We start from the raw sequence: 15,428 nt of genomic DNA, 5'->3' as shown, positions 1-15,428 counted from the left end.
TTCTTCCTTTAGCTTTCAGCTTACTACAGTGTTATATCCTTTGGAGCCCTACTGTATCCTGTGAGCATCTAGAAATTATTTGCATGTTTGTCTTCTCTTTTAGTCTGTGGGCTTTCCAAAAGCAGGAATCATGTAGTCTTGTCACTTTGTATCCAGTATCAGATTTTTCAGAGTGTTAGTTTAGGGGGGAAAAAAAAAAAGACTTTTCCTAAAAGAGGAAAACGTTTCAATAAGTAGTTGTTAGGAATTAAGGTCTTGTAAGTGTACTTGCCTCATATATTGAGATCTGCTTTATTTTAAAATAAGATTAAATTATTTTGTTGCCTAGCATTTCTCCTTGAAGAAGAGACATGACTATTGTTAAAATTGTTTCATAATACTATTAGGGAAAAATAATGATTATTTGTAGCATGATAGTAGTAATGTATAGAGTGTTGTTGTTTGGGGGATTATGCTCTACATATTGTTAACTTTTTGTTGTCCGTTGGTTTTTAGAGGGAATTGGATGAAATATTGATCATTTTATATGTACACTTGCTCTATCACATACTGTTACATATAGCTACATTTTCAGTGTTTTTCCTTTTCTCGTTGTATTTCTCCTTAAGAATTTTTACCCTGTAGAATAGTTTCCCAAAGTGTCAGTTTGAGATACACCTTTTTAAGATGTAAAACCTAATTCCCCATCCCCTTATTTTGTTCTATTTTCCTTCTTTTTTTTTTTTTTTTTTGGTTCAGGAATTGACACCCAGGTGTTTCAACCACTGAGAGCTATATCTTCAGCCCTTTTTTATATTTTATGTAGTGGTAGGGTCCTCATAGAGTTTCAGCTTAGGCCTTGCTGCTGAGGCTGGCTTTGAAACTTGTGATCTTCCTGCCTCAGCTTCTCTAACTTCTGGGATTAAACAGGCCTGTTGCCACTGTGCACCTGGCTGCTCACATTTTAATGTACCATATGTTATGGTTGGATCTAAAAATGTCCCCTGAAAAGCTCATGTATTAAGCAATGTAACAGTGTTCAGAGGTGAAATGAATTACATTATGAGAGCTGTAGATTATCAGTGGATAATCCATTTGATGGATTGATTCAAATGGGCTTCATAATGGGAACTGAAAGCAGTGGGTTGTGACTGAAGTAAGTAGGTCCACTTGGGATGTGGCCTGGACTTTCTGTCCATTGCTTCTTCCCTCCCTCCCTCTCTTATTCTGCTCCCTCTCTCCTTCTGGGCTGCCATGAGGTGAGAAGCTATTCTTTCACCATGATATTCTGGTTTTATCTCAATCTCAGAGGAATGGAGTTGGCTGACCATGAACTGAACTTCTGAAACCATGAGCCCAGAATAAGTTGTTCTTGTCAGGTATTTTGGTCACAGTGATGACCAACCATGTAATATCAAATATTATAATATTAGTATATTACATACCATATAATATACTTGTTGGTATTATTTGTTGATTCTCTGCTTCCCAACTTGAAGGTAAATGTTAAAAGGCAGAAATTTTGTTCTTTGGAATAGTGTATATTGCAAGTATCTAAAGGATTTATTCTGCTCTTTAGGTTTTGTTTTATAATCACAAAGTTATCATTAATTTTTTGTTTTTGTTTTTGTGTCAGCGTCTGTCAATGAGGGATAATACTTAATGATTTAGAAGCTGGACTTTTGTTCAGAATGAATAAGCTTTTTAGGATGTTATTGAAATTACATAGCTCGCTTTTCTTAATTATTTTATGGTACTGGGAATTGAACCCACAGGTCCTTACCACTGAGCCACACCCCAGCCCTTTTTATTTTATTTATTTATGTATTTATTTTAAAATATTTTTAGTTGTAGATAGGCAAAATGACTTTATTTTTTATGTGGTGCTAAGGATCGAACCCTCACACATGCTAAGCAAATGCTCTACCACTACTACAACCCCAGACCTTTATTTTATTTGAGACAGGGTCTTGCTAAATCTCTAACTGTTAAGCAATTACAGTAGTACTTTGTCTATACAGATAACCTGAACTAATGTTTGAACTAATGTATAAGTACAAGCATTGATGAAATGATAGAAACTGAAGATAAAAATGTGTTTAAACATTGCTAAAAACAGAGTATGGTCATGGAACTGTTAGTAGTTGGTGCTTTTCATTTTATGAAGAATTAGACTTTGTTTCTAATTTCCTAGTTTCAGTGAGGTAGTATAATCTAGTTTAAAATCATGTAAGCAATAAATGTTATCCAGTATTAATGCCACTGAAGATAAGATTTGTTGCACCAAAATGATGTGATTTATTTACTAAAATAAAATAAATTATTCATTAAGTGAGGGGAAGGGTTGGGAACAGGGAAACGCAGGGAAGAAGAGGGAAAAAAGAAAAAATCGGATGTCAGTGACTAGAGATTACTGACAATAAACAAATAACAGTTAAACAAGTGAAAAAACAAGGATATCAAGCTGTCAGAACTACTTAGTGAAGGGTTAAATGGGCCTGAGCCTATTATCCATGTTATTGCATTTATTTTTATATTTTTGATACTCAAAAATGTTAATCTTTGTATTAATTCAAGTATATCTCATTTCTTGATTGTGCCTAAGGCAACTTTTTTTAATATTTAAACTTGGTTTACATTATGAGTTTATATTTGGAAAAGCATCCGCATTTCAAGTTGAGGGAGGACCGAGTGAGTAGTATATAATGTCTTTCCTTTTAAGTAAAGTTCTCGGAATTTGGAGGATTTCCACAGTAGTTTTCCTCAAAATATGATTCATTGAATAAGGCTTCTCAGAGATGTTTTACATATTGGGAGAGGTTCCATTGTTTTGGAAACCTCTTTGTCTTCTACCTCCCCTTGGAGAATCACTGTGCATGTTAGTAAGTCAAAAGTCTATGAGAGGAGGCTGGGGATATAGCTCAGTTGGTAGAGTGGTAGAGTGCCTGCCTTGCATGCACCAGGCCCCGGGTTCAGTTCCCAGCAGCGCGCGCACAAAGTCTATGAGAAAATCCTACACTGACCATTTTTTTTTTAAAAGAGGTTTTTCACTGTTTTTTTTTTTTTTTTTTTTTTTTTTTTTAAACTTGATCGAAGTACTTTGTTTCTTAACACTAGTAGAACCCATTAACACCCCCACTAACCCTTGTTCAGGTGTAGAAATTTGTTGCAAATATTTTCCTCCTTTTTTAAAAAAAAATTATTAGGCAAATTTCTATATTTTTATATAATTAAAAATTTTCTTAAGTTCTCTTTAATTTTCAGTTTGCATTTTAGAGGCATCTGAGGTCAGAAGTTACAGGTGATTGAAAAAAGTTTGTGTTCATGACCTCATAGTCTATAGTAATGTGCAACAAAAGGGAGTTTTCTAATTCGTTGTATCAAAATTTTAGATGCCATTTTTAGATGCACTTTTTAGATGCCATGATTGAAAAGACATAGAAATATTACTATATTGGTTATAATATTTAACTGTCCAAGAAAAGCAGAAGCCAGTTTGTTTGTTTTATACTAGGAATTGAACCCAGAGGTACTTCACACTGAGCTACCTCCCCAGCCCTTTTATTTTTTATTTTAGGCAGGCTCTCACTAAGTTGGTTAGGGCCTCACTAACCAATTGAGATTAGCCTCTAACTTTTGATCTTTCTGCCTGCGCCTCCCAAGCTACTGTGATTACAGGTGGTGTGTTTTTTTTTGGGGGGGGGGGGGTACTGGGGATCGAACCCAGGGCCTTGTGCTTATAAGGCAAGCACTCTACCGACTGAGCTATCTCCCCAGCCCTGATTACAGGTGTTTTTAAGGAGAGAACTCTGAGTTACAAACAAATATTCATGCTTGTTCGCTTTACTCCAAGAATGAACACTTGTAACCCCAACTAGACAAGAACTCTGCCACTGAGCTGTATCCCCATTGCTGTTATTTTTTTTATTAAAGTCTTTTATTTTTACAGACTGCATTTTGATTCATTTACATAAATGGGGTACAACTTTTCATTTCTATGGTTGTACACAATGTAGATTCATACCATTCATGTAATCATAAATATACATAGGGTAATACTGTTTGATTCTACTATCTTTCCGTTCCCCACCCCCTCCCCCCCCCTTTTTCTCTACACCATCCAAAGTTCCTTCATTCTTCTTTTCCCCCTACCATCCCCTATCATTATATATTGTCATGCACTTATCAGAGAAAACATTTGGCCTTTGGTTTTTGGGCTTGGCCTGTTTCACTTAGCATGATATTTCCAACTTCATCCATTTACCAGCAAATGCCATAACTTTATTCTTCTTTGTGGCTGAGTAATATTCCATTGTGTATATATACCAGTTTCTTCATCCATTCATCAATTGAAAGGCATCTAGGTTGGTTCCACAATCTTAGCTATTGTGAATTAAGCTGCTGTGAACATTGATGTGGCTACATCACCTGTAATATGCTGATTTAAGTCCTTTGGGTATAAACCAAGGAGTGGGATAGCAGGGTCAAATGGTGGGTTCATTCCAAGTTTTCTGAGGAATCTCCATACTGCTTTCCAGAGTGGCTGCACCAATTTGCAATCCACCTGCGATGTATGATGTGCCTTTCCCCCCACATCCACGGCAACACTTATTATTGCTTGTGTTCTTGATAATAGCCATTCTAATTGGAGTTGGATGAAATCTTAGGGCGGCCTTAATTTGCATTTCTCTAATTGCTAGACATGATAAGCACTTTTCATATGTTTGTTGATCACCTGTATATCTTCTTCTGTGAAGTGTCCGCCCATTTCCTTAGCCCATTTATTGATTGGGTTCTTTGTATTTTTGGGTGTAAAGTTATTGAAGTTCTTTATAAACTTTGGAGATGAGTGCTCTGTCTGAGGTATGTGTGGAAAAGATTTTCTCCCACTCTGTAGGCTCTCTTTTCACATTATTGATTGTTTCCTATGCTGAGAAAAAGCTTTTTAGTTGAATCTATCCCATTTATTGATTCTTGCATTTATTTCTTGTGCAATAGGGTCTTGTTAAGGAAGTCTGGTCCTAAGCCAATGTAATGGAGATTCCTGTTATTTCAATTTATGTTCAAAAGTGAGCTTTCAACCCATAACCTATGAACTGTTGTGGTTTTTGTTTTTCTGCTTTGTTGTACACTGAAGAAGAATGTTTACTAATGATAACAAGGGAAGAGATGTACAATGAAAGCTATACAAATGAGAATGCAAAATCCAAAACACATCTAGTATGTGGAAAAATAACTTTACATGTTCCAGGTGCTGATATATTATATTTTAATGTTGTATGGTAAATGATCACCTTGAAAGATTATGTGCAGTGATCCTATTTAAGAAAATAATTATGGTCCCTAGATTGTAAATAATTTTAAATTTTTCAAAAAAGCTTTTTACAAGAAGTTTAATGTAAATTTCTCTGGGAAGCTTGTCTGAGATATATTCTTTAAGGATTATGAAGATATCTAGACTGTTAAAAACTATAATCTTGATAGGGTAGCTATGGAATTGATGTTTTATAAGTAACTGCTCTTCAGAACTTTACAGCATTGGTGTTGAAACATTCTGACATTAGATTATGAATTGCAGGGCAAACCATTCAGGTTTTGAGAATTAGACATGTAAAATTATAGAAGATATAAGGGACTTATAAAGAAGAGGTATGAACATTGGAGGAAATTTGATCAGTAATTTCATACTGTATAACTAGGAAGAAATTATACTGTTAAAGTACAATTCTATTGATAATCTTTTCTAGAAACGACTACAGAAAGAATTGTTGGCTTGCAAAATGACCCACCTCCTGGGATGACTTTAAATGAAAAGAGTGTTCAAAATTCAATTACACAGTAAGTACTTAAATTTTAAAGTACTTCGTTTATTGTCAGTATGGTATATGAATATATACTTTTTTCCTTTTGGTCCTGGAGATTTAACCCAGAGCACTTTACCACTGAGCTACATCCCCAGACTCCATTTTTTTGTTTTCTTTTTTTAAATTTTGAGACAAGGTCTCACCAAGTTGCTTAGGACCTCACTAGATCTTGAACTTGAATCTTCCTGCCTCAATCTCAACTGGAATTACAGGTGGTGCGCCACTGTGCCCAGCTATACTAGCTTTTTAAAAATTCCAAATTATTTTCATATTTATCCCATTCTCTTAAACTAGTAAGTAGATAAACAGACTTTATTCCATGCATTTATATACATAATCAGTTTTGTTTTATGTAATCATGTCACATTATACACATGATTACATAATTTGTAAAGCTTTTCTTCTTTTGCAGTGCTAGGGCTTAATTGAACAAAGGGCCTCATGCATACTAGGCAGGCATATTCTACTACTATACCCCCCACCCCCAGCTCCTGTAAAGCATTTTTTAAAAAAAACAAATTGCTTTGGTTTTAACTTAAAAAAAAAAAAATTTAAGATTTTACGTAATTATTTATGATTTTTTTTTTTTTTTTTTTTTTTTTTGCTAGCAGGCATCATTAACAACTTTTCTCAGCTGAGGGTATAGCCCAGTGGTGAAGAACATACTTAGCATGCAGAAGGCTGTGGTTTCCATCCATAAAACAACAAAACAAAAACAAACTAAAAAATGTTTTTAAAATATGCATACAGTACTCTTAGACCTAGTAAATGGACCACTTCTATGGTCTCTGAAAAAAAGAACAAAGATATAGAAAAAGATTTGACTTATAACTAACTATACTTCATTTCGATATTTCTAATTTAGGGGATAACTTAAAACAGTGTAAATGTCAATAACAGAGAAAGGGTTTGTAGTACAGCAAAATGGTATCACTTGAGTTATAGTCTTGTCAGAATGTAAGGCACAGTTTGGGTAGTCATAATTACTTTTGAAATTTCTTAGGGTGTATTGATATGTATCCTGTCTTATTCCCACCCAAAGCCAGTTTTCCCTCCATAGTAGAATAGCTCTTTCTTTGATTAAAAGCCAGTATGTGTGAAAAATACTAAATTCTAATGTTTAAACATTACAGAGTAATATGTATTCACAGAAATTTAAGTGCTGAGACTGAAAAAACAGCACGCTCTCCCATTGCATACTTACTCAGAGCCTATGCCTTATAATTGGAATCATAAACACTCATGGCTTCAATTTATGTAAGTGTGCACATAATACAGCTACTGGATTTCACTTTATGTAGGCATCAGTGATGTAGAAAACTGCAAAATGAATTAGAATGAAATTTATAAAACACACACAAAAAAAAAACCTTTAACAGTGGTTATCTCGGGTGATTATTGTTATATTTATATATTTCTAAAATTTCCACAATGAACGTATCATTTTTAATTGGTAAAAAGTTAATAAAATTTCCATGTACAAAATGGAAAATTATACCTTTACTCGTCATGCACAGATATTATGTGATTAATGAATATTTGCTTAACTATTATTTAGAAAGCTATGTTTGTTTAAGTCACAAGTAAATTTATGATACATTGTGTGTTCTAAAAATTGTTATATAAAAGAATGAAAGAGCACCAGGAAGTTTTATAACTTTTCTTTGCAATAACTCTGCCTAATAGACATGGGGGCGCGTGGATAAAGAGAATTTTGAAGACTAAGATCATCCTATTTCACAAAGAGAATAGAGTTTTATTTTTCTTTTAGTCCCTGCTGGAGATAGAACCCAGAGTGTCACACAAGGGCTCTGCCATTGAGGGCCAAGCAAATTTTTTGTTTTGTACAGACTTCTTTTTGTTTTTTGGTTTTTGTTTTGGTACTGAGAATTGAACCCAGGGTGCTTAAACACTGAGCCACATCCCCATCCTTTTTTTATTTTTTACTTTTCATTTATAGACATTCTCACTAAGTTGCTGATGGCTGGCTCTGAACTCTTGGTCCTCCTTCCTCTCCTCCTGAGCTGCAGGGTTTATAGGTGTGCACCACCACACCCTGCTGTATATAACCTTTGTATTGCATCTAATTTATACTATGTACCAGTTCTGATATAGAAATGTGCTAGGTTTTTTGTACATGTGCTATCATTTTTCTTCCTAATAACACTGAGGTAAATGTCTTTGTTTTAGAGTTGAGATATTCAGCATGCATTCTGAAAATGAATATCCATACTCTTAAGGGTCTATATGCTTTAGCTGATTTCTTTCAGAGAATAGGCAGTTATTATTTTATATACTCCTAAGTTCATACTGTGTAGGTGATGACGAGAACCCCAATACTGTGTTCTTTCTTTTATTTAAAATAGTTTTATACCTGACAAGTATAAGCTTAAAGGAATTGACGATGTATGTACAAATGTGTAACAACAAATCCTACCATTAAGTATAAGTATAATGTACCAATAAAAAATATGGGGAAAAAAGTAATTGGCCGATTACAATAAATAATACATGACAGAGCTAGTATTAGGAACTCGTTCTCTGTGTGTATGTGTGTGTGTGTATGTGAATGAACCTAGGGGCACTCAACCACTGAACCAAATCTCTAACCCTTCTTATTCTCTCAATAAGTTGCCCAGACTGGCCTCAGATTGGGATCCTTCTGCCTCAGCCTTCCCAGTTGCTAGGATTGCAGGAGTACGCTACCATGCCTCCCTAGTTAGGAACTTATTCTTAATGACTTCAGTTCACTTTTGCTTCTAATGCTGCCCTATCATCTTTGCCATCTTTATTTCCTCTTCCCCTCCTTTTAAAAAAACGAGGTAGTAATCAGAATATAAATAAAAACAGACTTATGTTCATTATTGTTATATATGAAAACTAAGTTTGGAAAGATACCATAGATTTTTTTTTTTCCTGGATTTTATTAAGTAATAAAAACAGAAATAAAGAGAAATCAGTGTAGATACTTGGCTTTCACCCATCAGACTAAGTAGACTCATCTCAGCTTAGCTTACTTTTCCCCATTCAGTCTTTTTAGGAATACTGATGAGAAAATAAACCTCTTAGCCATAAATCTTGGTACTCATTGTTGACAACTCCTTCCCCCGTTGCTTCTAACGTTGACATCAGAAAGTCAGTTTATTAGTTTGATGTTATCTATACAGTTTTCCAGTAACTTTAGAAATATTCTTCAGAACAGCCAGATGAGGTGGCATACTCCCATAATCCCAGCCTCCTGGGAGGCTGAGACTGGAGGATCATAAGTTCAAGGCCAGCCTCAGCATTTTAGTGAGATCCTGTCTCAAAATATTAAAGGGCTGGGATGTAGCTCAGTGGTAAAGTGCCCCTGGCTTAAAAGAGAGTTGTTAGGGTGATAAAATGAACTGTTCCAACTTAATGACTCCAGTAAGGCTGGGATGTAACTTGGCAGCAAAGCATTTGCTTCACATTCGCAAAGCCCTGTGTTGGATCCCCAGTTCTGAAAAGACAATCCCACCAAAAAAATTTAAAAATAAGATAATGACTCAATCTCAGTACATGGCATTTCAGTGTTTCTTTTTCTTTTTCTTACACCAGTCCCTTTTATCTTAAGTTTTACACCTGTCTTTTTTTATTCTAGGTGGATTGTAGACATGGAAGGTGCACCAGGTACCTTATATGAAGGGGAAAAATTTCAACTTCTATTTAAATTTAGTAGTCGGTATCCTTTTGACTCTCCTCAGGTAATTGCCTTGCTTTTAAACATTCGAATGTATTTTTAGATTATAGCAAAATCCTGAATAGAGATTTTTTTGACCATGTCTTTATAATTAAAGACATTATAAATATGTGAATGGATTTGTTCTTTCATTATCTTACCTGTAATACAATAAATATCTTATTAACATTTTACTGTATCAGGATCAGGATTTTCCTGCCTTGTGCTTTTTCATAGATTTTAGCATAAAAGGGATTGAAAAATCTAGCCAGACTCTGAATTGTGGAAGTTAGCATTTTTTAATAATTGTGGGCACTTTTTTCTAGATCAGGTCATTGAACAGCATGTTAAACAGGCAAGTGTTGGGGTTGGGACTGTAGCTCAGAGGCAGACTGCTTGCCTACTATGTGGAGGCACTGGGTTCGGGTCCTCAGCACCACATAAAAATAAACAAATAAAATAAAGGCATTCTGCCCCTCTATAACTACAAAAAAAAAGTAGTTAAAAACAACAGCAGCAGCAGCAACAGGCAAGTGCTCTATTGGGAAGAAGTGTGTCCTTGATTCTACATTGACATGTATCTTTGTAGTCTTATACTACAAGAGAGAATACATTACCAGTTGTTAAATACGAACATATCAGCTCAAAATCTGATCATTATGATTTGAGACCTAATACTTAAACAGGGTATGATGGTGGTGGAGGAACATTTTTATTTATTTTTATATAGCATTGTATTAAGTATTGTAAGTATTATAGAGATAATTTAAAGTGTATGAGAGGATATGTGCAAGTTATTTGCAAACACTATGCCATTTTATATATGGACTTGAGAGTCTGGATTTAGGTGTCCATGGGAAGTCCTAGAATCAGTCTCCCATAGATACTGAGGGAAGTCTGTATTTCCAGATATCTCTTTCTCTTTTTCCTCTAGTTGAGATTCCATATCCACTGATTCACAAGCAAAAATCGTGTGGTTTCCTGGGGTTTTTTAATGTCTCCCTGATTGACCAGTAGGTCTCCTAAGTGTATACAACACAATAGTCCTTGAAGTCTTGATTAAACTTTCTTCAGGCTGGATGTCTGTGTTAGTTAGCCTTATATTGCCGAGACCAAAATACCTGACAGGAACAATTTAGAGGAGAGAAAGTTTATTTTGGCTGTATGATTTCAGAGGTCAGTAGTCAGCCGACTCCGCTCTGGTCCCAAGGTGAGACAAGACATCATGGTGGAAGAGGTATTTAACTGTGGTCAATGATTAATTGGAGGTTAGAGAGAGGGAGACTTTAGGATGACTTTCAGGTTTGTCACTTGGTAAGATGGATAAATGAGTTACTAGAAGTACTTTTTCTTCAGAGTATTACTATAATAAAATACTTCATTTTTAAATTTGAAGTTTGTGAGATCTGTTGATTAAAATGATAAGATTTAATACCAACTTTTTCTAATATGCTATCTAATGGGATGTTCTGGGAACTGAACTAAATACAGGAAATAATTTCCTAGATAACCTGAAATTCAACTTGTTAGGTACTAAAATATGCTATTTAGAGGAAAACCATGTTTCATAGCTACTTTCAACAGAATATATCACACAAAGGTTAGTTTTTTTTATTGGTCACGTTAAGAGAGTAAATAGAAGTCAGTTATTGTATTGTGCTATTAAGAAAATTGTCTTAAGGCATAGAATTAAATGATTACAGATTCCTTGAACTCTAAAGTTTTCTTGTGGGCAGAAAGGTATTAAGACTTGATGTTCATTTTTAACCATTTTTATAAAAATTGAAAGTAAAGGGATATATGTTGTCATGACTTCTAAGCATCGGTAGACTGTAATAAAAAAAAATAAAGCAAATGTCTTCCTTCTCTCTAGAAAATTACTTTCTCTTGAGGTACCCATCCTCTTAACACCTTCAACCTATTCTTGTTTCAGCACCAGTATAACATAGCAAGTTAGACATTTTCAACCTGAGGGAGATTGGAGAAGGGAAGTCAAAATTTTTCATCAGAGGAAAATATGTATTTCTAAATAAAACTTAAGTTAAAAAAAATTCTAAAATAAAACTTAAGTTAAAAAAGTGTTCTCTAAACTGTCTCTTTATTCTAAATCAAATATCCATTTTAAACTTTTTAAATTTTTAATATTTCTGAAAGTTGCAGCATTTATAATTCTGTCATTTTCATATTCCTTTTATTCTCCTCCTCTGATTTTACTTCTACCTGTTCTGATTTGATGTTGTCCAGATTCTTATTAACACTCCCTTATTCTTCTCACTCTTCTTTAATTTTCAGTCATCTTAAATAGTTGACTCCCAGATCAGCCCCTCTGGGTACAACTTCCTCCCGCCCTCCCTTCCTCCTTTCTTTCCTTCCTCCCTCTCTCTATAGATTGAACCCAGAGGTGATGTGCCACTGAGCTACATCTCCAACCCTCTTAAACAACCCCTCCCCCACTTTTTGGAGACAGGACCTTAGGATCTCACTAAGTTGCTTCGAGCCTCACTGAATTGCTGAAGCTAGTCTCAAACTTGAAATCCTCTCCCCTCGGCCTCCTAAGTCACTGTGATTCAGGCATTCACCACTGTGACCTGCCACCTTTTCTAATGTTTCATTTCATACCCTTTGCCTTTTTTTTTTTTGCAGTGCTGGGTATCGAACCCAGGGCCTTGTGCATGCAAGGCAAGCACTCTACCAACTGAGCTATATACCCAGCCCATTCATTTCATACCCTTTGGATATAACATACTTGAATGTGTCCACACAGTTCAAATCTGACACATCTTACCTGATCCCTTTTCAATAATATTTTCTTGGGTTACTATTTGCTTACCTGCTTTGTGTAAAATTCTTCCCTTCCCTTTTTATATGTGGTGTTTCAAATCCTTTTGCAATGATTAAGCCATCTCATTTCTTACTATCATTGCTAAAAGTTCTAGTTTTTATCTTCAAGTTGGACTGTTAGAGCAGCCTCTGGTTCTTTGTATTAAACATCCTTTATTGGTGCCATTAGATTTCTTTGAAGGTATTAGTAATTATCTCATTGGTTTTCATATACAAACACACACCTTACCGGCACCCTGCATTCCACCTTATCCCCATCTCCTTTGCCCACCACAGTAAATGCTTTCCATGGTTTTTTTTTTTTTTTCTTTTTTTAATAAATTTTTTAAGTTGTTGATGGACCTTTATTTTATTTATTTATATGTGGTTTTGAGGAATGAACCTAGTGCCTCACACATGCTAGGCAAGTGCTCTTCGACTGAGCCACAACCTCAGCCCTCTCTATGGTTATTTCCTGTGGAATAAAGTCTTCAGCTTGGCATTCAGGTTCGTTTATGTCATGTCAGAACTTAATCATTCTGCACACTATCTCTGTGTATTTTACTATATAGAATGATGATTCTAATAATTTAACTTCCATTCTGATATTATCTTCTAACAGCACTTAATGAAGTCTTTAGGGGAGGTAGAGTCAGCTTCATTTAAAAAAATTTGTATTCTTTTTAGGTATACATGGCAATATAAATATATTTTGATATATTTATACAAAGTGGAATATAATTCTTACTAGGATTACAGTCTTGTGGATGCACACAGAGTTGAGATCCACTCTGGTGTTTTCATATATGTACATAGGAAAGTTATGTCAGGTTCATTCCACTGTCTTTTATTCCTCTTTCCCTTCATTCCCCTTTGAGCCTCATTTTTTAAGTGAAGAATTTGAAACTTGTAGAAGTAAAGTGTCATTTGTTTTGATACCTAGTTGTAAAACAGTCAAGACTCCAACTCTTTTTTTTTCTCCTCCATGCCATACTACCAACTAGGTATAAGTACCAACATGGGAAAAGTACCTGTTTAACTTTACAGTGATTTTTGTCTTAGAAAGTGAAAGATTATATGTGGAATGTGAAAAGTTTTAGGACAAATGTTCCTATTCTTTTGGAATACATGGATTCCTTTTTAACATTAGTTAATGTCATAGGCCCTCTCATAGAAATTGTAAATTGATAGTTGTATTAATCTCAGCATCTGTATGATTTTAAAACAATATAGTGGGTTCAGCAATCAAGCATGATGAGCATATAGATTTCAAGGCTTTTCCTTTAACTTGAAACTTGCAGAGGTTCATTGCTCTGGGGAAGTGGTTGGAACCACTCTTTTAGGGCTGTAAGATTTCCCATTCACCAAAGGTCATGATATAATGCCTCAACATTGACACTTGTTAGGTCAACTAGTCTTTCATATTTTTATAGAATAATAGTACTGAATTTATCATGAGTTACAGGAGTAGAATTTGGAAAACATTCCTGGAATAGACCAATCTCATTGTGAAATTACTACTTTCATACCTGTAAATGAGATCTGTATTTACCTTTATAGTTTGCTTTGTTTCCTTCACCATTGATTATGATTATTTTCTCACATTCCATCTCATCTTCCTGTGAAAAAGCTCTCTAAAATTTGTTTGGCTTGGTCATTTGCTTTAAAAGAAATAACAGAGTTGGGCATGGTGTTACATGCCTGTAATCTCAGCTACTTGGGAAACTGAGGCAGGAAGATCTCAGGTTTGAGGCCAGCCTGGGGAGCTTAGAGAGGCCCTGTCTCTTAATAAAATGGACTGGGGGTGTAACTCAGTGGTAGAATACTTGCCTAGTATGTGCACGACCCTGTATTCAACCCCCAGTATTGCAAAAAAAAAGGAAAGAGACACACCAGATTTTCATCATCCTCTTCCATTAATTTGCAGTATGTCCTTTCTTTTCAGACACAGAGAAAATTTCTTTTAGTGTATATATTCTATTTTCCTATACCTAGGATGCAGGTAAATGGTTAATTCAACATGTGTTGAGCTTGCATTATGTGCCAAATACCATTCTCTTTACTTGAGAGACAGAAGAGGATATGGAAATTAAAAAGACATCAAACCTGCCTCTAAGTGGCTGATTATCTGTTAAGTATTTGGATAGGTGGTAGGCATTTATTCATTTATTCTCTAAATATTTTTTGAGCACGTGTCATGGAACAGACACTTCTAGGTGCTGGTGATTCAGTGGTGACCAAAACTGCCACAATAGTTGGGTATGGTTGCACATGCCTGTAGTCCCAGCACTTGAGTGAAATGGGAGGATTACTTGAGCTCAGGATTTCTAGGCCAACCTGGACAACATAACAAGACCTTGTCTCAAAAAATAACTACTGCAACAATAAATTCTTGGGCTGGGGAGATAGCTCAGTTGGTAAAGTGCTTGCTTTGCAAGCACAAGGCCGTGGGTACGATTCCCAGCACCACAAAGAAAAAAAAAATTCTTCATTGTGTAGATTTTATGTTCTTATAGGGAGTGGCAGGTATAAACAATAAAATAATGGAAAAAAGTAGAGGAATGAGAGCATTTGGGTAAGATTTCACTGAGAAGGTAACGTTGGAGGAAAAATCTGAAAGAGGTAAGATTTGTGAAAGAGAAAACTAGAGAAAAGGAACAGGCGAGTATAGAATGCAAAAGCACTGAATCTAAAACTTGTAGAGTTTCTCCCAGAGTACTATGTAAGCAAGAGGGTATAGTGTAGGACATAGGTCAGAGACAATTTGGGCTGGAGGGCTCATCACAGGTTGCAGTTGTAAGAATTTAGATCTCCTCTGAGTAAAATAGGGAAGCCTTTGAAAATTGTTAGAGGAATGACATCCTCTTTAAAACTAAAAGGATCAGTGTACCTTTGGCAAAGAAACTGTTGAGGGAACAAGGTTACAGAGAATATTGCAGTAATCCAAGTGAGAACTGATGGTGACTTGCACCAGAAGGGTAGCACTTTGGGAAGGTGGGCATAGTTGGACTTTTTGTTTTTATGGTGCTGGGCATTGAACCCAGGGCTGTTCTGCCACTGAATTA

General features: G+C 35.3%; 1 protein-coding gene across 2 annotated transcripts in view; it reads left to right on the top strand.

Moving 5' to 3' along the window:
• UBE2W (ubiquitin conjugating enzyme E2 W) overlaps positions 1–15,428 on the top strand; it is an 83,021-nt gene that overhangs the window by 43,810 nt on the left and 23,783 nt on the right. The window contains exons 1-2 of one of the 2 annotated variants that reach the window (XM_079140719.1): positions 5,698–5,817; positions 9,466–9,568. The exons of the other annotated variant lie outside the window; for it this stretch is intronic. Coding sequence (XP_078996845.1) covers positions 5,777–5,817; positions 9,466–9,568 — 144 coding nt within the window. The 5' untranslated portion in view covers positions 5,698–5,776. Of the gene's footprint in view, positions 1–5,697; positions 5,818–9,465; positions 9,569–15,428 lie in introns of those variants that run through there. 2 annotated transcript variants of the gene reach the window in all.

This window comes from Sciurus vulgaris (genome assembly GCF_902686455.1).
Source record: "Sciurus vulgaris genome assembly, chromosome: 1".
NCBI lineage: Eukaryota > Metazoa > Chordata > Mammalia > Rodentia > Sciuridae > Sciurus > Sciurus vulgaris.
The sequence above is the reverse complement of the archived record's forward strand: the minus strand, read 5'-3'. Positions and strand labels throughout refer to the sequence as shown.